Genomic DNA, 22,860 nt, shown 5'->3' with positions numbered 1-22,860 from the left:
TATAGCTATTATTAGAACAGCTGAGCTGGACAACAATACAGACTCAAAGTCATGGCTTACCATCATTGGAAGCCTAACCTTATTAACTAGCTTAGTGGAGTTTTCCATTGGCAATATGCCAGGCTACTAGCTTGAAAGGTACAGTTGTTTGACAAAGTTTTAAAACCTTTAGTCGTTTTTATTTTTCTCTTAATTTATTTCAACTACACGACACACTTCTCTCATGATATGTACTTTGAAAGTTATAATGGCAAATGTTATTATATGTTAAATACCCTAGCACACTTATGTATTCGCCTCATCTAACTTTCGCGTTTTCGCGGAGTCATCCTCTCGCGAAAATTTCTTGAGCGAAACTAAACTATCATAACAAACGAGCGAAAATGCGGAATTAAATAGCTTTGTTCATTGATAGTGTAGAATGGAATTTTATAATGACATTTATTTTAACGTTTTTAACGACTACTATAGCGTCGTTAAAATATAAACCAACAAAATAATTTGACTGTCAAAATTTATTACGTTATTATTTTGCAATTAATTATGATTATTTTCCATTAAGAATGATTTATAATGATAGGAATTTGATGTCAATGCACACGCATTAGTAGCGTTATCGTTTGTTGGGGACATCAATCAATGCAGTGAGCACCGAGTGTTGAAAGAAAATAAGACACACTGACACTCACAGTACTACACAAGCAGCATGGCTCTGGAAAGGTTTGGATTTACCACTGACACCTCTTCAATAACTTGTAATGGTTCAGAAGATGAGGCAATAGAGAAAGAGTTAGCTCCGATAAATAACACTAATAAAAAAGGAAGAGAAGAAGTTATAATAACTACACACTGTGCTAGTATCTGTAGCTGTAGTATTACTAGCAGCTGTATCATGTATGTATTTGTATACAACTTCTAATTACTGTAATAAGGATGTTCAGCAATTATTAGCAGCAGTTGAGTGTTTGGGAAAACGTTAAAATTAAAGGTTGACTTGCAACAAAATTCACATTACAGTTATTTGGTATCAAAAGATTCGCCATGTTTTACTCTGTTGTATGGTAGGTGCCAAATATGTGGAAATGTGATTAAAAGCTCTTAAAAGCTCAAAAACAAAAAGCCGCCGTAGATTGGAATCTCTTGATTTCGATGACGTATCCGCGCTGTATGGTTATTGTCTTGTCACGTGATGTTCTCGCGTGAATTGAAAGGCCAATAAAAAGCTCAATATCAAACTTATCGTAGCAATAGTTTATGATAATAACTTCGGGTTTTACCTACGACCCCGTATCAAATATAGATGCTCGCTACTTTACAGTTTCGGCTTGGCCATTCCGTTCGACTATTCATGTCTGAGTTGCGGTCATAAAAAATGTCAAATTCTGAAGAGTTAAGACCCTGGCGTTTCGAGCCTGACGCTCTATCTGAAGAAGATCCTCAACAGAATCAAACCTCCCAGCAAGTAAGCACCGCCACTAGCCAGCTCTTATGTGCCAAGCTAGCTAGTAGTAATAGTTTTAGCTTGAGAGTGATAGAACGAATATTGTTATATATGATTTTAATGATGATAATTATCGCTTCAATATTGCGAAAAAATAATTACAGATTTTTCTCGAATGACAACATTAACAATTTTAATATTTAAATCTAGTGCTGCACTGATATACTGTTGGATAACATCGACCTGATGTATTAGCTATGGTTGCATAGACATATCTGTTCATTTCTTTAGGAGCTAATACCACCGGCTACAGAGTGGTGTGCCTGCGAGCGTTGTCAAGACATGCCATCTCTTCCTGAATGTTTGTGCTGCCATTATGCTGAGTTTGCGCATTGTCTCCTTGACCGAGGGGAGCAAGAATGCCTGCGTATGCATCCTGATGTAAACGAATTTGTGGCGTCTGCACCCTTTGAGTTGAGGTGGAATAATTACCTGCGATATCATAGTGAGTTGGATATTCATTTAATGCCAACAACACCAAGGCTATGCTAATGTGTCAAGCATTATCTACAATTCTTGTGTTACACATTTAATGCATCACTTGAACACACATATTCTGAACTCGTGGAACACAAGGAGAACTGGTATATTTGCCTTGTACACTTACTACAGTAGAGAGTGTATTAGTTTTATGATTTTATTATATAAAGATCGAGATTATTTTGATGATCAGCAATTATTGTTTTTCAATAGTTGTTTTGGTAGATAATCTATTCCCATTTGGAGAGCCATCGCCAAATGCTCGGAAAAGGTTGTGTGCATACCGCAATCTTGTGTTTTGGTTTATGCCGCAAATCTTGTTTGCAAGTCTGCAAACTCTTCTTCATCATCCGTTGGTGGGAAAAGAGCCCGAATCTTAGACACCAAGCATGCAGGTAGAGGCCGTCGCTCACGGCGACAAATTTGCGGCATAAGCCAAAACACAAGCTTGCAGTATGCACACAACCTTTGTAACAACATCCGTTGTAATGGACCTCACTCTCAGGCTGTGGGAAATTAGATCGGACTGGCATCGCTTGAAGCCTTTCAGCTCCATGGTGTTAGAGCTGGTGGTCTCTGTTGACTGCAAAGTAAAGAAAGTTACGACCAACAATTACTTTCACATTATTTGAATGAACTATTTAGCTAGATGAGCAACTTCATGTTTATGTATTGATATCTACTAAAAAATTTGGGTTTTTGTCAGGCTGCGAAGTAAAAATTGTCAAAGTTTTACCTTGACAAGATGGCTGCTGACTATTAAACCGCAGCTCTGATCCATCATAGTGTAGGCTCTGTATAGTGCGCAATGCCCCGGACTATCGCATCTACCGTCACCTGCCAAACCAAGCTCCCAATCGATTGCTGCCATCAATCCCTCGTTATGCAAGGTGTACTGCTCAGCAATACACTGTAATATATTGTAAAACTTCATTATACAGGATTAATTTGTATCATTATCATTAGTCTAAGAATGTAGAATCATCTTCCCCCTTTTTGTGCTATATTATGATGAAGAATCAGAATTTTGAATTATAACATATTTTGCTTGAAGGATGACATATTTTCATTTCAAAAAAAAAATTGTTTCTAAATGTTGTTATTCAATTAGTGTGCCAAGCTTTTACTCACATTTTCCAAGTTTATGAGTAAATATTAACACTCACACCATGTAAGTATTCTCTTTGTTGGTAGAGGCAAACGCTGTGGCTTGGTATTGCGATGTTCAGGAGCGACAGAAAACGGAGGTTCTGTGTAAGGCATCCGCCAGAAAAGAGTGATGCAGCTGCCAGCAGGGGGTTGATGACGGGAGCTCTGTTCACCCTGGCAGTTGTTTCCTAAGTGTACGATCGGTGACAGGAGGCACATGTAACCTTGAACTCTACCCATCCGCCTTTTCGCACCATCGTGAATGAGCAGGGGAGGGCGCAGGTGTGACAGTGAAATAGTCGCTGGAGTGCTGTCACACTTACTATTATTTTCTCCTCTTTGAAGGAGAATTCGGCTCTGAAATCACAACACAATAGTTGACTTGCAATAAGATTTGTACAATATCATTTCCTGTTATTATATCATATTTGCTTGATCAGAAAAAGAATAAATATATAGCCATGCAATCATGACACAGATTTTACAAAACCCTATCAGAATCCATGATATTGTAAACATAAAATGTGAGTAATAACTCTATGGATATTTCTTATATTTTGTCAAGTTTGGTTTAGTTCAGCTCTATCTTACATGTAATTGGAGAGCGTTTGATGCTGGCCAACATAGCGCTCAAACTCTTCCCAGTCTTCAGTGGTTGGCACAAACTCTTCATCTAATACTAATAATAATCAACTAATAATAGTAATATGCTATTAACGATGATACCAGAAAATGACAATAACTATTTTATATAACATATCTATAAGTGAGTGGGGTTAAGAAATTTGGCGAAATTAATCGTGAAACAACATTATTTTATCAATTATATATTAATATATTACGTTTTACAGATAGATATGCAGTATGAATTAGTTTTGTTATTATAATAAGAATAATACACGTTATTAAAAAGATAAAATACTAATAATATAATATTACAATTAAATGACATTAATATTGTTATATTAAATATAGATTAATACAGTACTATTAGGAGAATACTAAATAATAACCCGAGTTACAACTACTAATACAAGTAGTTCATAAAATAAATTACTCACGTGCTTTGGTGATATGTGGAGTATGCAAACAGGTTAGAAAACATGTCGTCTTTGAACTGGCGAAAACAAAGGTAAGAGTAAGCAGGCGAATAAATAAAGTTTGTCACATCCAGCTTCACCCAGTTGCTCCACGCCCGGTGAAGGTCTGGTCTTTTCTCAGGTCTTGGACAAAAAAAGGTGCTTCTCAGCTTGGCAGCTGCACAAACACTGACATTAGACATTATATTTAGACATTTATACATATTTAGATATTATATTTAGACATTAGACACAAACACTGACGCGTTAGACATTATGACGAATTGAAATAAACAAGTTTAATATGAGATAGCGTGTTTGCTATTTGCGATAGATCAAACTTGAACTGAAACTAACATTATCTGATCATGTGACTTACAATTCCCGCTATATGGCGCGAAAAATTTCTACAGCATTTTTTAACCATCATAGCGGACCAAAAGGCTCATCATTTTTATCAGAGAATGATATGCAATCGTTCAAGCTAAGCTTAAAAAATTAAACATATTTTTATGCTATGTTTTGAGATATCAGTGCTCAAAGTTGCAGCATTACGATGCCGATAAAATAGACGCGTAAGAACAATAGACATGGTTTTTATCGCAAGCGTGAAGTATATTTGTGAAAATAGTTCGACGAATAAGGTTGCATGAAAGTGTAAACATAAACTATCTCGCACACATTTTAGCCGTTTTAGCACACATACGTCACATTTTAGCCGTTTTGGAAAACGAATCCAAACTAGGGCGGTCTCGTGTGGCTGCGATTTTCTGTTCGTTTTTTAGCTTTTACGAGCTTTTAATCACATTCCCACATATTTGGCACTTACAACACAATAGAGTAAGACATGGCGAATCTTTTGATACCAAATAACTGTAATGTGAATTTTGTTGCAAGTCAACCTTTAATACCTATACACAACACCGTTGATCGTTAAAATAAAAATACGTTAATATAAAAACAAGCTAAATTGTGACAAAAACGTTAAAATTTTCAGCGTAATTAAATTCCATTATACAGTAGTCCAAGAAACAAATAACAGCAAGCAACCACATTGCATTATCGATCTCGGCCATACAATTCTACCTGCGGTTTACAATTACAAACTAGTCCCAAAATGAAAAATTTTTCTTACCGGCGAACTGAACCTGAGAAGTATAATTGTTTGTTCCACTGCATTTATTTTCACATCATTATATTTTTGCACTCATCAGAGTTGCGAAATTAAGTTGCAGCAAAATTTTACTCTGTATGCTACTCACGAAACTAAATACTAGCGAAATATAAGTGTCCTAGGGTACAAATCAACTTTCTGTCCAAAGACTCTTCTATTACACGGGCAATTACTCTTCTATTACACTATAGTTAATATAGTATAGTTAATAGGTCTATGGTTCAAATGAATATGTAATTCTTAAACAATTAAGCTCCAAATGTGGTTGGTGGCGCTTATAAAGACACCGTTGATTTGTTTCCAGCTTATAGTGTATAATGCTATTACGCTTTTAATCATGGGTTCCAACAAAATACGCTGCAATTTACAGGAATATCACATGTTTACATTCTTTGCTGTTTATTTAGTTCTTATGCTGCCGATTATGTACATGTAGTGTTAATTTGATTAATAGAGATTATAGTTAGAATACAGAAGTCATCCTAAAAGGAGACACTTAATGCGAGAACATGTTTTTTAAAATGGTGTTGATACAGAAATCACTTGATAAGTTTTGGCCGTCAATAGTCAATGCCTTGAAGAGATGAACAGAGATGGCAAAGTTATACAAGTTATGCATAGTTATATATACAGTGAAACTCGGCTAACTCGACCTTCACGAGACCGAGAGAAAGTGTTCAAGTTATCAGAGCGTTCAAGTTATGAGAAGACTGTCGCAAGTGCATGTAATTATCAGTACATATACAAACTATATATATAAATCCAAAGCATTGATTGCTCGTTGCAAGTTAAGGGGCCTCTCGTGTAATGTCTTAACAATTTTTATCAGAAAGTATAAATATTTTCCTATTACTTGAGATTTGTTTGTTTGTTTTAGGTGATGTGACTGCCAGGACGTTTTCAGATTAAAATAAGCAAAACTTGATTTTTTTTAGCGTTTCAACAAAAACCAATGTTGCCAATTGTAACCAAGGTTACCTCACTTCTCCTTGCTTTCAAAAGGCTATCCCCAAGCGGATGTTTGGTAAAATTTATTTTTTTGCAAACCTTTGGAAAAATCGTTAACGAGAACATTATGCCGATAGTGGTAATAATGACGCATAAGAACTACTAAAAGTGGATGTTTATCTCTATGGCTTGGGATAAAGTGATATTCTAAAGCGATAACAACCGTCTCGGTAGCCGTTGGGCAAAAAACTGTTCGAGTTAACAAAGTTAAGGTCGAGTTATCTAAAGCAATTTATCATTGCGTGGGAACGAACCAAACAAATCCGTTCGAGTTAACCATGTGTTCGAGCTATCCGAGGGCGAGTTATCCGAGTTTAACTGTATATATATATATTACTTTATTGACAAGAATGTTATTCATGCATGTCGAAAAGAAAGGATTGACAATAACTGGGCATAAAAGAAGTTCTAACTTTAGACAAGACGTTCGAGATTTAGATCAATCACAAGTCACTAAGTCCGCTATAGAGAACTAAAGATCTTTAAATCTTTTCCTAGATATTCAAAAGAGTTTTGCAATGCCCTTGCACAATAAATCATAAACCATACACTAGGATACACCATACACTAGCTACCCAAAGTCTAGTTAGGCAAAATTTAGGAGATACTGGAGATAAAAGGAGATACTGAACATTGCATCATATCATTACTGATATTGATGTAACTGAGGTGAGAACTGTAGGTTCTGAACATCTTGACTTTGGGGCTATAGTAGAAAGGATCAACAATTAGGAGACCAAAAATAGTATTTATTACCTCCAAGACTCATTTTGCCTATATGTGAAGCCAAACTTTAAAAAATACAACCACACCGGAAAAATGAAAAAGAATGGTAAAAATTGTCAAAATGAATGAAGCGATGTTTAATGCTCTTTATCTTTTGATTGTGAAAGGACTATTTACGACTAGAGCAAAAGATCTGGTTGCACAGACTGGTGAAATGCATAGGAGACGAGTAGTCTAAATGTTTGCTGTGGCTACACATTCCAATGCTACTAATATTCCATTAGTGTTATACAAGGAACATCAGCATCATTTTTATCTAATAATAGCTGAATGCCCGGCGTTGCTAAAGTAATAAAAGTCTGTGCATAGAAAATTTATTTTTATTTAACACATACAACATTTACAATTCTAACTTTCAAACTTCATATCATGAGAAAAGTGTTTTTTTGTGCAGTTCAAATTGAGACAAAAATAAAACTGTAAAGGTTTTCAAACAACTGCAACTTTTAAATTTCATATTATGAGAGAGGTGTTTTGTTGAAACAAGTTAGAAGGAAAAAATACACTTGTAAGTGTTTAAATGTAAATGTGAAAATATTAGTAAGTAATGGCTAAATATAGTCTGTTTTGCTATGATTACATGGAAAAAATTATTTGGTATAAACTTTTATGATTTTATATGATTTTAGTGTTAGCATCGTAAGGCAAAAATATCTTATAGAGTGGTATAGAAACCCTGTCATTATTTAATGCAAACACCCCCGGGTAAAAATCATCAAAATGACCATCATTAAAATTTAGTAACAAAACAATATGTTAACATTAGTAACTATAACCACCTACAGTAACTTTAGTGCATTTAGTGGCTATGATCTGCAAAAAATGTAACATTACAATATACTTCATGCAAAACGTACTGTGGGGGTTCTTAATTTCGAGACAGATGTGTAACATAAACGATGAATCTAACGTAAATGAATTTAGCTTACTAAACACATAATTAAAAGAGGTTTTAGTATGTATTTTTCTAAACTTCAAACATTCAACTAAAATTTTATTATTTATTTATTTGCGAATCCATTTTTACCATAACGAATAACGCTGAGCTGAGAAAGTGAGTGAGATAAAGATATCTTTCTTTCCGAGAGAAAAGAGATATATCTTTATCTTATCTTTTGTGGAAGATATTTCGGTGAATATCATATCAAATTTTTTTATTTCACCGTAATCAATATGTTATCATCAAATTTTAATTTCAATAAAATTTTTTTTGGTATCGTATGGCGAAAAACAAATTCGCTTTTATATGGCGAGGACGAAAAAGCCGCGTGTTTCATAGAATTAGGCAAAATTATTTTTTATATCGGGGGTATCATAACTCGGGGGCGCAATGTATCAATTAATACATCATTTAGCGTGTGCAACTGAGAAAAGGGTATACAGTATACGGCAGGAGCAAAGGAATTGTAAGAACTACGTAACCTTATGGTTAGAGATAGGCGTTTAGAAACTCGTGATTGCAATCTTCGCGAGCGCAAATCCAGCACGAAGCGAGCTTGTCATTTTAAGATTTTAATAGCTATAGCTGGACAGACAGATAACGACAAACTCTATAATTTATAAAGATAGATGACAGACAATAATTCCTTATACCGATAACATTTGTCCAGCTATTATATTGTTCTTAAATATATTGTTCTTAAGGGAAAATGTTCCAAATGAGTGATAAAACCAGCAACATACCTAAATATGTTAGGATCATGACATAAATCAAACAACATAACAAAGCTTCACAATCAGTGGTAATTTACAATATGAGCATTTGTACATCTAGTGCAAGTGAGAATATATAAATAGTTGTTTGTGTAAAGCTGTCTTGTCATCATCGTTTGAAAGTGAATCTTAGAGGAAACTAGCTTTAATTGAAAATGAAAGAAATGGCATCAAGGTAGCTGGAATCAACTACCGGAGCCAATCACAAGTTTTATCCTTACCAGCATGAACCAACATTTTTATTTTGACACAGCGCATTAACAATGCCTCGCTAATGTGCCGCTATAGCGCTGGTTATGCAAAAAAACGCATTTTTTTTATATATGAAGCCAAACTTTTAAAAATACAACTCCACCAATGAGAATGAACTTGAAATAAACACTAAGGTGTGATGGTAAAAACAATAAACGATGAGTGTACAATAAAAAGCATGAAATGCTGTGGCTGACTTAAAAAGAAAAATTAAGGAAATAGTCAAGATTTGGAATACAAGTATCACAGATACGACTATGCATGTTAGTAATTAAAATTCACTACCGTAAACTTTAAAACTACCGTAAAAATTCGTTTAATTATTCAACCTTAGCTCGAAGGATATCATCCGCTTATATACATGAGGAGTCTGTTGGTCATCTATGATAATCGAAAAAATGCTGCAGAAATTGTTGGTGCCATTTGGCAGGAAGTATGGGTCACACGATCAGATTACGACTAGATGATTAGACCAGGCTGAAACGAAACTGTAAAGTAGCGAGCATCTATATTTGATACCGGCTTTCCGGTAGAACTCGAAGCGTTTGTCATAAACTAGTGCTACAATACATTTTATATTGAGCCTTTTATTTCACGTGATAACATCACGTGTCAAAACAATAACCACAATGTTTGAGTACGTCATTGAAATAAATAGATTCCAAGCGACATTGTTTTCGTGATGGCTGCAGTTAACTGTTTGCTTTTGAGAACTTGTAATCACACTTCCACATATTTTGCACCGACAACACAGCAGAGTAAGACATGAAAAACCTTTTGATACAAAATAACTGCAATGTGAATTTTGTTGCAAGTGAACCTTTAAAAGCTGGCGTGATAATAAGAGGTTTTAGGCGCAAACAAAAGCCCAACAAGCAAAGAATGAAAAGAAAAAAATAGAAAGACTCTCGTAGAGACCTAAAAGGACTGATATCAGAGAGAACCATCATAACCTATAAATTGAGAAAAAATATTAAAGACCTGCTGCAGCTTAAAAAAGAGATTAAGAAATTCTAGGAAGAAAAAAAGCTAGAGCACACAAAAAAAAAGAAAAAAATGTGGGAGTGCTAGTCTTTTAAGAGACATGCTAATCTGATGGAGCCATAAAAAGAAACGTGCTCTTTTTAAAATTGAGACACATTACGAACAGGGTTGGCTCGGTTTAAACCAGCCTGAAAAAAACCGGTTTTTATGGTTTTTTTTATTATTTTTTGTAAAAAACATAATATTTTAAGCTCCTAGCAGTTCATGTGCAGTAAAAATGCAATTATATGTAATTATCAGCTGTGGAAGTTTATTTAGAACGCAGTAGTAAATTGATGGCAGAGCTCAAGTTGCAACTACATGAAATCCTAGCACAACAATGAATTAGTGAATTTCATTTTTAATTGGTTTTATCAAGTGATATGATGATCTCTTTATTGATGAAATATAAAAACCATGTGAAATATACTAATCCAATCATCGTCTCTAATGATGACTGAATACTTTTTTAAGTCTGGCCAGTGAAAAAGGATTACTTATAATTAAAAATTAAAACAAAAAACTCCTTTTGGGCAAAAACTTTAAGTTTGCAAACTAATATTTCATTTATTGGGCACAAGTCAAAGTAGTTGGATTGTTAGAATTCAGTTTATCAAGTTTTTTGTGTTTTGAAAAGTTAAAGTTGAATCTCAAATTTCCAACAAGCCTCGCAAACAGGATCCCATTTGGCAGTTTTTTACTCGAACTGCAAAAGGCGAAGGTTTTAAGGCAAAATGTAATAGGTGTGCTGTCATAACGCGAGGTCACGCGGATAGGCTTAAAGCTCACATAGCAAACTGTCAAGCTGAAAACACCAATTTAGACAGTGATGCTAATATTCAGGTGATAGAAGTTGAGTCATCTGCCACTGCTCCAAACACTAGCAATGCATCTGCATTATGCTCTGCTCTACCCTACCACATGACTAATCACTTGGAATGAAGTTCCTACTTATACATAGAGCTGTATGTAAAATATTCACTTTATGTGATAAGATTTCTGCTCCGTATTTTATCGATCATGTTTGATTTAAGACTCATTCTGAAATTTCCATGTTTTCTCTCATTTTCCCATAACAACTCCCACAGTACCATCTTTAACAGATGATTCCACATATGTGTGTTCAATACTCAATCATGCAGTTATAGTAAGTGATGTTAAATAGACTTAAAATAGCAAAAACCTTGGTAAAATTATAAAAACCATAAAAACCAGTTTAAACCATAAATACCGGTTTAAACCAAAAAGCCTGGTTTTACCAGCTCTGATTAGGAAATCATGATTGGAAACCGAAATTTCGGATCAGAGTAATAAAATGCTGACACTTCCAAGCTATATAGAGATGTCTATATTTTCAGAGTGCTAGATAAAAAATCAAAGGCTTATAAAAGAAAACTAAAAAGTATGCTAAATAAAATGAGACGCTATATTACTATACACATAACAGGAAAAGACGCATAAAAGAACGGGAAAGAAAAATAAACGAACAAAACATTGCATGTCTTGTTTAGATCCAACTAGACTCACTAACAAACAAATGAAGGGTCTTCATGAGAGAGAACTTACAGAACAAGACACAACAGAAAAGCTGTAGCTAACCACAGCAAATCACATACATGACAAAGCAAATTCTACACTGATGTTGGGTGTGGATTCCGATTAGTTGTGCATAACATAATCTTCCTATATCCACCATGACCGGATCGCTGTTGTCACCTTATTTAAAAACAAATGCGCTAAATTTTCAATGAACTGCATTCTATTGCAAAATATCACGACTGCACTGGGCAACCAACAAGTTTGTACAGCGATGGCTAATGAATTACGTAACAGAGTGCCGCATCTACACAAATAATTACTTTAGTTGACGATTGTGCTAAAATCGTATTTAACGTGCTTAAACCACGTGCTAAAATCTTTGTGCTTGCGCCTCCGCGCTGGCAAGAAAAGCTTATACAGTGGGCGTGTCATCAGTTCTTTTGACCAACTATTGACTAGCTACAAATATAAGCCAAGATTCCAGTAAATGCTCGTACTACTGATATTCGGTGATCGGCGCGTATCCGTTACCTATAAAGGAGTTTTGCTAAAAATTTTGGAAATTATGTCTGGGCCATTTCAACACCGCGCACTCCACTCATAATTTATTTTTATAGGGAGAACCAATTCTTCATTTAGTTGAAGCAAGGATTTTTAATATAGAATCTTCAGTGCTAAATGATTTGTGCTGCAATAAATTCTTAGTGCAATCGGGTTAAGCTGATATTGTGGCGTTGGAAACTAAAGGAGCCACCATCCCTGTTTTACAAACTGTAGTAAGATTTGAAGTGCTTCGTTTTACATATACGTGATTTACTGTTTAATGAGGGTTTACCCTCATTAAACAGGTGAGTATATGTATAGTGGATAGTATAATATGTATAGTGTATAGTATAATATGTGTGTGATAGACACCACAATGTCTATCACACATATTCCAGGTTTCTATTGATAGTGGCAAGCTGCCCAATTGGTGGAAGTCTACTCATGTCACCCCAATTTACAAGAACGGCCCAACTGATGAACCATCAAGTTATAGACCAATCTCACTCACTAGCATTCCTTGTGAATTGCTAGAGCATATTGTTCTGCACTATCTAAATGTTGTTCTTGATAAAGTGCTACACAATCACCAGCATGGTTTCCGCTCAGGTCTCTCATGTGAGACACAGCTGTGCTTTACATATCATGATTTAGTTAAGACTGCTGAGACTTGGTCCTGTACCCATGCTGTTGCCGTTGATTTCAAAAAGGCGTTTGATAAGGTGCCACACTGACTGCTTATGCTTAAAATACGACAAATCGAAGGACTTCATCCCCAAATAAAAAATTGGGTTCAATATTTTCTAAAAAACCGAAACCAAGCTGTGGTGCTTCGAGGAACATCATCTTCTCAGCTCCCAGTAACTTCAGGAGTCCCGCAGGGCTCTGTCCTGGGACCCACACTGTTTCTTATTTATATCAACGATCTGCCTGCAGCTGTAAAATGCAAAGTCAGTCTGTACGCGGATGGTACACTGTTTTACTCAGAAGTAAATTCTGCAGGACCAAAGAAATTTTTAGGCTGATATTGATGCAGTTTAGGATTGGTCAACTAAATTGAAAATGCCCTTTAACTCAGCCAAGTGTGAACTGATAGTATTTGGAAACTTGGAGCAGCAACAGCCACAATATTTACTGGGTGATAGGATTCTTACATGTGTTGATGCTATAAAATATCTTGGTGTCACCTTACAGTCTTAACCTACGCTTTGATACACACTCAACTGAGAAAACCAACAAAACTTCTAAGGTTCTTGGATGCATCAAACACACTCTATACGATGCACCATCACAGTCTAAACAACTCGCTTATACAGCTTTGTGTCGTTCTGTGCTGGAATATGCTTGTACAGTATGAGATTCGAGTGACAGACAGACAGTACATAATTTGGAAATGGTTAAAAACCAAGCAACCAATTCATAGCCAATCTTAAAGGTAGAGATAGTGTCAGCAACACCCGTAAAAAGCTAGGTTTACAATCACTTGAATCCAGAAGAAGAAACCAGAAAGAAGCTTTACTGATGAAGATCCTATCACATGAAAGTAAGCATAATAACGTTCTAGCTTTTGATCAGCTAACTACTGACAGAAAGGATACTTCCGTAATCACATGTGCTGATGCCCGTGGTGAACCAACATCCATATATGCCATGACTCGCCTCTTTCATGACAATTTCTTACCCAAAACTGTTAGAGACTTAAGACTTAAATCTCAGACTGAAACATAACTCAGCTTAATGCTGGAATCTAGGTGAACTTAAAGCCTAACCAAAGTTTTACTTTTGAGGCACTTTCTCAAGGCCCATGGGGCTAATTACAAGTGTATTATTACTATCGAGTAAGTAATCGAGTAAGTACCGGTGCATCTCATTTTGTTTACATTGTATGTTACAGTGCTTGTGTGTAGAGCATCTAAATATGTGTTGATGGAACAAGACTCTGAGTGTTATGCGAACGGTTATACTAGAACAACATATCCGTAGCAAAGCCTCATGAGTGAGGTAACATTTTTTTGATAGTATGATGATTCCGTTTGCTATACCATTACCCGAAGCCTTATAAGTGCAACTGAATGTCTGGTTTACACTCTACTTTAAGGCATATAAAAAGGGACCATTGTCTGATAGTATCTCACAAGGTACCTTTTTAAGAATATATAGCTCAGGTGCTCTCTAACTATTGCAGCAGTTTCCTTCGTCAGTTTTTTCACATGGCTGAATAGCTGACATGCTAAATGTCAATAACAGTGAAATGTGTTACTTCATTATAGTGAGTATCCATAGCTATTTTCTTCCAGTCATGTTCTGCATTTATATGTTTTGTTTTTCAACTAGCTGAAGCAGGGTCAAGTCACTTTCATAGATGGCATTCTCAATTATCTTGTCGACAACGGCTCCCCACTCTGATCTTGTTGTCATTTGTTACAAGTCTTACCTATCCGTGTACAGTTACCAAGTCTGTTGCCGTTGCCGCATTTCTCAGTTGTTACTTTATTTAAATGTAAATGACTTACCACATCATCTAACTTACAACATTGATGTTTCTCAGACAAAAAAACACCTTTTACAATGTTATCTATCTCTACACAGCATTCGATTGTCATGCTACTTGCATTGGCACCTAACCTTACCACCCTTTATAATAGCAGCACTTTACTGTTCACCGGCATAGTCTTCCATCTTTTTCCTCTCATTATATTGTGTACCATTGCTCCAAAATACATGAGTTTTATTTTCATTTTGTATAAGTGCATGCCACTTAAAACCATCTTGTCATAGGGTAACACGATTGTGTCCAATGCATTTTTCAAAAATGGGACATACCCAGTTGTTTTTTACTGTTGGCTGAATTTTAGAAGACTCCTATCTCTGTGCTAATCAATAGAATTTGCTGTGTATTTTGGTCTCAGACCCAGAACTTTTGTTGCACTGTTGGTTAGTTCTTCAGGCTCCTTTGATATTACCCCGCATATTTTCAGATCTTGTTTTACTTTTGAATTGATGTTTTGATTTTTCTTGATGCAAATCGAGGTAAATCCATAGTAATTTATTACAGCATGCTTTTACATGTAAGTTATTTATAAAACCTTTCTTATCATAGATTCTTAGCAAATCCTCTGCATTTGAAGCAGATTCGTTCTAAGATCTTTGAATGCCGAAATTCAGAAATATTTTCATAAGAATACACTTATTATTTTAATTCATTTCACAGCCCAAAAACCTACAATAGTTTCTTAATTACTCGTAGCACTAAAACCAATAAATGATATAGAACTGTTTGAAACTGAAAGTAGAAGTAACTATATTAATTAAGCATTACTCAATAAAAAGACATTTTTTCCAGTATATCGCCTTTGAGACGTGCTAATAAAAACGTAGACCCGACAATGGGTAGGTTTAGAAGTGGTGATAAAGATATACGGTGTAACTTACTCTAGTGGTGATAAAGATATACGGTGTAACTTACTCTAGTGGTCATAAAGATATACGGTGTAACTTACTCTAGTGGTGATAAAGATATACGGTGTAACTTACTCTAGTGGTGATAAAGATATACGGTGTAACTTACTCTAGTGGTCATAAAGATATACGGTGTAACTTACTCTAGTGGTGATAAAGATATACGGTGTCACTTACTCTAGTGGTGATAAAGATATACGGTGTAACTTACTCTAGTGGTCATAAAGATATACGGTGTAACTTACTCTAGTGGTGATAAAGATATACGGTGTAACTTACTCTAGTGGTGATAAAGATATACGGTGTAACTTACTCTAGTGGTGATAAAGATATACGGTGTAACTTACTCTAGTGGTGATAAAGATATACGGTGTAACTTACTCTAGTGGTGATAAAGATATACGGTGTAACTTACTGTAGTGGTCATAAAGATATACGGTGTAACTTACTCTAGTGGTGATAAAGATATACGGTGTAACTTACTCTAGTGGTGATAAAGATATACGGTGTAACTTACTCTAGTGGTGATAAAGATATACGGTGTAACTTACTCTAGTGGTGATAAAGATATACGGTGTAACTTACTCTAGTGGTCATAAAGATATACGGTGTAACTTACTCTAGTGGTGATAAAGATATACGGTGTAACTTACTCTAGTGGTGATAAAGATATACGGTGTAACTTACTCTAGTGGTGATAAAGATATACGGTGTAATTTACTCTAGGTAAAATCTAGCCTAGTTTAGCTTATACACATACACTAGCTGTGCTACCCGGCGTTTCCTGGGTAATAAAAAGGTCTTTGGTAAAAAATTGCTATGTATTTAACATATAACAACATGTACCATTCTAACTTTCAAACTGAATATCATGAGAAAAGTTTTGATAGATAGCTTCTGCTGGAACAGTAACCTTTTTTTATACACACACACTTCTATGCAAGAATTGTTATTATTAATTCAACATATTCAAGATTTTTATTTTGTTTTCTCATTTCGCATTAATTGTATCATTACCGAATCATATTATATTGTAATAATAGCAAAACAGATTTAATTTAGCTATTACTTGCTAATTATTTCACATTTACATCTAGACCCTTTTATAGTTGTTTTATTTTTTTTAATTTATTTGAGCGGCACAAAACCTTTTTTTTATGATATGAAGTTGGAAACTTACAATTGTTTGACGAGGTTTGGAAGCCTTCAAAGTTGTTTTTATTTTCTCTCCTAATTTATTTCAACTACACAAAACACTACAAAAACAACTACACAATCGATACTGGTGCAAATGTAAAAATGAGATATTGTACTTTTTGTCGGATCGATTGGAGAGAGAGAATGTCGAAGCTCTTCCTGTAAATGTCCGAGTGAGAAGAATTGGCCTTGACCCCATATATAGTAGTTGATCCTTACGAAAAAAAATTTTCAACAGGGGCATCGTAATGTGTGGGCGCTTTGCTAAAATAGTTAGTGTGTGGTTACGGTATATCGAATATGATAACGCCTTAGATCGAAATTTCCTAATCCGGGGCTTCCTAACGTGTGGGTGCGGCGCTAAAATAATAGCTATAACTAGACAATTAAAACTACGAATACACATACAACCAATTTTGAGAAATATATAGATTATTTGCTATTTATGTATATGTATCGTTTGCCCATGTAACTTTCACAAGCCTCTTCATTGTCACTTTTAAGAAACTTCTAAGGTCATAGGTTAGAAACGTACATGAAGATTAACTTATTTACTTAAATTTCACACAAGCTGAAAAAGTTGTATATTCAGGTGATCGTGAGCAGGTTTGATTATTGATTTGAATTTCATATTTTGTTAGATGAGACAAGATAATGTATCAAGTCGGCTATAATAAAGTTGCATTGATTAGGATCTCAAGCCTCATGACTACTGAAACTATTTTAGCTAGAAAAGGGTAGTGCTGCTCTATGAGATGGCATCCCATCGCTTGTTGAGCTACGGTGATTGTCTGTTGGATGAAGATGATTTAAAGCTCTTGCAGGGGCCGCACTGGTTGAATGATAAACTTATTGGATTTGCATTTGAGTAAGTGAATATTATCAGCATTGTCTGAATGCACCAGTTTGATATGGTAACCTAACCAATTAACAACTACATAAATTATATATAGTATAGTTTTGTGAATGGCTCAAATGTCAATGTTTACTTTTGGAGTTATTTGCTCCCATGCATGATCATGAATGTTTTTAACTCATTCCTAAAATCATATCGCTGGTGTTATAATGTCATAGTAAAACTGATGACCACAAGCAAGTGAGAGATCTAAACCAGACCTTCACGCAATAAAATCATTTTATTTTTAATGTTCCCATGGATACAAACATTTTACTCAATGCTGCTAGTTATTGCAATACCACACAAGTTACGTTATTAAGGCATAGTAAGATGATTTAGAAAGTTTCAGCCTCACTCTGAGATAAATTACTTTCCTTGCTGCTAAAATCAGCTTTAGGGATGTATACAAAACTTTCTGTATGGCTTCAATTAGCGACCTCCTGGTAGCTTAAGTTGTTTCACACTTTTCAGAGGTTTGCATTTTACCCTCAAGAATGTCATGAAGGTTAAGACTTTGTAGTTTGAGATGTTGAAGAGTTTCTTGGTTACAGACATCGATTGCTAAAGATATACATATGGAGCCTTATAGTGTCTCGAGTTGATAAACCGAGTTATATTTACAAACTCGAGTTTGTGAAAATAAGGTACAATATACTGGTATTATGGTAGCATGACCATAGATCTGGTTATATTAACAATGGTACACCGACAGGCACCCGTTAGCTAATAGAAATTAAACTATGTATGTACTGTAAAACTAGAACTTATGGCGAATTAGAGTGTCCCGAGTTTGCAACCCGAGTTGATAAACCGAGTTATATTTACAAACCTGAGTTTGTAATTTTAACTCGGTTTATCAACTCGGGTTGCAAACTCAGGGCACTCTAATCCGCCATAAATACAGTATAAAAACTCTATTTTTGGGTACTACTGATAAAGACCAGAAGTGACATCAAATTGCTTCATTACAAAAAAGTGCTGTCCAAAGCTACAATGAAATACAAAGCAATTGTCAAACATTGATATAGCTATAGCTTTGTGTTGGAAAGTCATTAGACAGGCATGCAAAAAGCACATCTATAACTTCTGATGATTTGTTTTTTGAGACAATCATAGAATCTCAGCGGTCCAAGCATAGGCTTGTCGTTCTGGCTATAGGCTACTTGTAGATGAATTAGTTACTAATAGTAATGTTGAACACCATCAGATGGTTTCGCTTTCTCTGGCCATTTACACCCCACTCCTAAATATACATTTGTTTGTAATTGCTCTGTTTGCAGATACATGACGAATACACTCAGTCTAGCATCTAATTCAGATATCGTGCTGTGTTGCGCTGAGGTTGTTCAACTCATTAAAATGTGTGGCAGTGAGTTCTATGCTTATTTTCTTGTCTTTCGCATCCCGTAGCCATTGTACAACTTTTTCATAATGCCATAACATTTTATTGATGACAGGTTATTTTTGGTAGTGCTGAAGTAGCTAACTGCAAAAGCATAGTACTAGTTATCTGGATACTGGTTATCTGGATACTAGTTATCTGGATACTAGTTAGCTGGATACTAGTTAGCTGGATACTAGTTAGCTGAATACTAGTTATCTGAATACTAGTTATCTGTATACTAGTTATCTGGATACTGGTTATCTAGATACTAGTTAGCTGGATACTAGTTAGCTGGATACTGGTTATCTAGATACTAGTTATCTGGATGCTAGTTGCATGTTCAGTGTGACCCATAACTGATGAGAATTTTATTTATTGTTGCTGTGTTTTTGTCCAAAATGTAGATATTCTATGATCATTTTAGTTTCATCTATTAATCCCTGTAAGAAATCGATCAATTGTTTTATATTAGAGCTGAAACATGTGTAGGTTAAAGCTACTAATGTAGACAGGAACCATGGATGTCATTCCTGTCACCATCATTGATTATCTGTGAGGTTCTTTCCACATGGTGGTTTCAGACATCTAGTCCACATATTTTACAGTTCCGTGCACATCGTGACGTGACATAACTTACAAATATGAAGCATTCTGTTCCGATTTAAGTCTGATAAGATTATTGGTGTCTACATCAACAAAAAGGTTAAAAGAATTTTTAGCAAACTCAAATGCGTTTGTTATCAAGCTTGCAATAAATTTGCTTTTCATCGCCTAAAAATCTAAGCATTTATAGAGATTTTAACCCGAGGTCTATAAGAGACCATTGCCACTCCTACATTTATCTATCATCAACAGATCTTACCTGACACAGTAATCGTCTACCCTCGTGTATTCTAACCAAACTGAAAACTACCATAGTTTTCCTAAAATTGTAAGGAGTATGTGATTGGAACCCGTGCACTTCACACATATGTCAATCGTGTACCTCTATTTGCCTAGGGGACAAATCCATCTAGGAACATCCAGGAACACACTGTAACAGTGTGTTCCTGGTTACTGTTTAACCTGATTGGTTATTTTTCAGACTCCCAAGAGCTGGCCCTGATCCTAGAAAGCCTTGATATTAAAGCAAAGAAGCACGTGTTTCTTCCTGTCAATGACAATGCATCATTGGAGCACACAGGCGGCAGCCACTGGTAACATATAAGATGTGTTGTATTACTAAATGCACAAAAGTACTATATTATACTACTTCCTTTAGAGACACGGTTGTCAGAGTTGAAATATGCATGAATATGGAATCCTCTGCCACAAAATTAATTCATTTGGCTACTTGCCAAATGGGATTAGTTAAAACTGGGTATAAATTGAAACTGTGAGCCTTCAACTTGGATTTGTGTGCTCTAGATTGGTAGTTGTGAACCCTTACTGTACTCTTCAGTTATAGCTGTAAAAGTAGTTGGATCAATAAACACTATTATATGGTATAATTGCAGGAGTTTGCTGGTGTATGAAGGCAACTCTAGGAGTTTTACACATTATGACAGTGCTAACCAAATGAACCACAGTACATCCGCACACATAGCCTCCCGTTTGGCTCCTTTACTTGGTGGTAGGTGATATTTAATAGATACATCTTAATTACCAAAATAATAATAATGAAATCAACGAGCTTTAAATGATGTATGGCTATCGTGATATGTATACGTTTAGCTATTTGATAGATAACTATATGCTTTATAGCTATATGATATATAGCTATATAGCAAAGAGATAAAAACCAATTAAGAAGGAAGAAAAGATAGTGAAGCACGAGAAGTTGAGGTTTGTAAGAGGGCGTGAAAAGCCAAGACTAAAATAATAGCAGTAGTAGTAGGAATGCTTGGATTAATTCCCTTGCCATCTGATATCATGTTTAGCTGATATGCTGGCTAAAATGTCTTTTGTGACTAGTTTAAAAATAGTTCTTTTGTAAGGCTGGAAAGAGCTTCTATCTAGTATGGATGCAGTGATAATTGTTTCATCTATAACTAATGGTAGCCTTTGGTTGTGATACAAAACTCATTAGGAATGGCAAAGATATCATAAAACCAGCATGGCTCTATAAAGCCAGCATGGCTCTATAAAACCAGCATGGCTCTATAAAGCCAGCATGGCTCTATAAAACCAGCATGGCTCTATAAAACCAGCGTGGCTCTATAAAACCTGCATGGTTCTACAAAACCAGCATGGCTCTATAAAACCAGCATGGCTCTATAAAACCAGCATGGCTCTATAAAACCAGCATGGCTCTATAAAACCAGCATGGCTCTATAAAACCAGCATGGCTCTATAAAATCTGCATGGCTCTATAAAACCAGCATGGCTCTATAAAACCAGCATGGCTCTATAAAACCAGCATGGCTCTATAAAACCAGCATGGCTCTATAAAACCAGCATGGCTCTATAAAACCAGCATGGCTCTATAAAACCAGCATGGCTCTATAAAATGTATAGTACTACAAGATCTGTGAATAAATTCTACTCCCAGTTACCTCTTTGCCTCCTCATTTATGTCTAATCACTATTGATGGTGTTTTCAAATAAATGAAGATGGGAGTGAGATAGAAGATTTAGATTACCAACCTTGATTAGACATCTTTGGATATTACAGAGACCCTTTAGTTAGTTACTAGCACTAGGGTTTCTTTACTTTTCAATCAGATATCCTGCAGGTGGGTGTTTATGAGACGGGTTCTCAGGAACCAGATGAAGATTTAAAACCAAATATATTAGAGACTTGGCGGAAAGCGCAGAGCATATGCATGTGAAATTTAGATGAAATCAGCCAAAAAATGTGGAAACACCGCGTTTATGCTGACTAAGACTAACGCATGCACGCAGTGACAGTGTCAAAATTTTTAACATAGATTATTAGTGTTATTAGTCATTATTAGTGTTACTAGTTATTACTAGTGTTATTAGCTTTCCTCTGCAACACGAGAAGCGTAGCAAATCTTTGTTAAAGAAAATTACTTTCATTGTTGATTTGTTTTTTAAAGGAAACTGGCATTGTTCGAATGTTGTATTGCAGTTCCAGCAGACTTGCCTGTGCAAGAAGGAAACTCCCCTACGCAAGAAAATGGTAAACTAAATTATTAATTGTCTTCTCTTGGATTGTGCATGTGTAAACAATTCATATCACGATTACATCTACACGTATGTTAACCACTGCTATTTCAGGTTATGATTGTGGAGTATATGTAATAGAGATAACCAAAGTTTTGCTGAAAGAGCTAATGACAGGAAAATCAGTGTCAACATCAAACGGGATTTCTGATTTGTCTTCAAGTCAAATCAAACAGGCTAGGAAGGAATGGAGTGAAATAATTCTAAATTTAGCCAGCGTGTAAACATTATAAACAATAGTACTTAACACTGTTAGTAGTTCTGTTTTGGATAGCTGAATTGTAGCGTAGTCAAATTATACAGGAGGACAGAAAACTCATGAGTTAATAATCAGATAGTATTCTTTCACTAATGATGCTTAAATCATTTATAAACAATTCGCTAAACACTTACGCTAGCAGTGTTTTAGTGTAAGTGGTTAGCTCCTTGGTACAGCGGTTATTTACTGTTTATGAACTATGTTATTCGCTGCTCTGTTTCAATGTTAATTGTTACCGTGGTCAATAA

At 35.3% G+C, this 22,860-nt stretch overlaps 2 protein-coding genes across 2 annotated transcripts; both read left to right on the top strand.

Annotated features, from left to right (window-relative positions):
* The first annotated feature begins 1,327 nt into the window (after positions 1 to 1,327).
* LOC137391572 (uncharacterized) lies at positions 1,328 to 3,376 on the top strand. The gene is made up of 3 exons (XM_068078086.1): positions 1,328 to 1,462; positions 1,733 to 1,946; positions 3,176 to 3,376. Exons 1-3 carry the CDS (start codon positions 1,373 to 1,375, stop codon positions 3,259 to 3,261), a joined length of 390 nt encoding a protein of 129 aa, XP_067934187.1. The 5' UTR covers positions 1,328 to 1,372; the 3' UTR covers positions 3,262 to 3,376.
* Positions 3,377 to 17,635: 14,259 nt separating this feature from the next.
* Positions 17,636 to 22,851, top strand: LOC137391614 (sentrin-specific protease 8-like). The gene is made up of 6 exons (XM_068078131.1): positions 17,636 to 17,771; positions 19,082 to 19,170; positions 20,270 to 20,381; positions 20,682 to 20,797; positions 22,259 to 22,309; positions 22,408 to 22,851. Exons 1-6 carry the CDS (start codon positions 17,659 to 17,661, stop codon positions 22,575 to 22,577), a joined length of 651 nt encoding a protein of 216 aa, XP_067934232.1. The 5' UTR covers positions 17,636 to 17,658; the 3' UTR covers positions 22,578 to 22,851.
* Positions 22,852 to 22,860: the final 9 nt, after the last annotated feature.

Source organism: Watersipora subatra, chromosome 3 (assembly GCF_963576615.1).
Source record: "Watersipora subatra chromosome 3, tzWatSuba1.1, whole genome shotgun sequence".
In the NCBI taxonomy this organism is placed as follows: Eukaryota; Metazoa; Bryozoa; class Gymnolaemata; order Cheilostomatida; family Watersiporidae; genus Watersipora; species Watersipora subatra.
Note: the sequence above shows the minus strand (reverse complement) of the source record. Positions and strands in the feature narration are given on the sequence as shown.

Bases quoted from the DNA above. Each gene is read 5' to 3' on its own strand.
- LOC137391572 (XM_068078086.1), top strand. From the start codon at position 1,373: ATGTCAAATTCTGAAGAGTTAAGACCCTGGCGTTTCGAGCCTGACGCT. The intron at 1,463-1,732 runs GTAAGCACCGCC...TCATTTCTTTAG, and splicing joins AGAATCAAACCTCCCAGCAA to GAGCTAATACCACCGGCTAC. The intron at 1,947-3,175 runs GTGAGTTGGATA...CTTTGTTGGTAG, and splicing joins TAATTACCTGCGATATCATA to AGGCAAACGCTGTGGCTTGG.
- LOC137391614 (XM_068078131.1), top strand. From the start codon at position 17,659: ATGGCATCCCATCGCTTGTTGAGCTACGGTGATTGTCTGTTGGATGAA. The intron at 20,382-20,681 runs GTAACATATAAG...GTATAATTGCAG, and splicing joins CACACAGGCGGCAGCCACTG to GAGTTTGCTGGTGTATGAAG. The intron at 20,798-22,258 runs GTAGGTGATATT...GTTGTATTGCAG, and splicing joins TTTGGCTCCTTTACTTGGTG to TTCCAGCAGACTTGCCTGTG.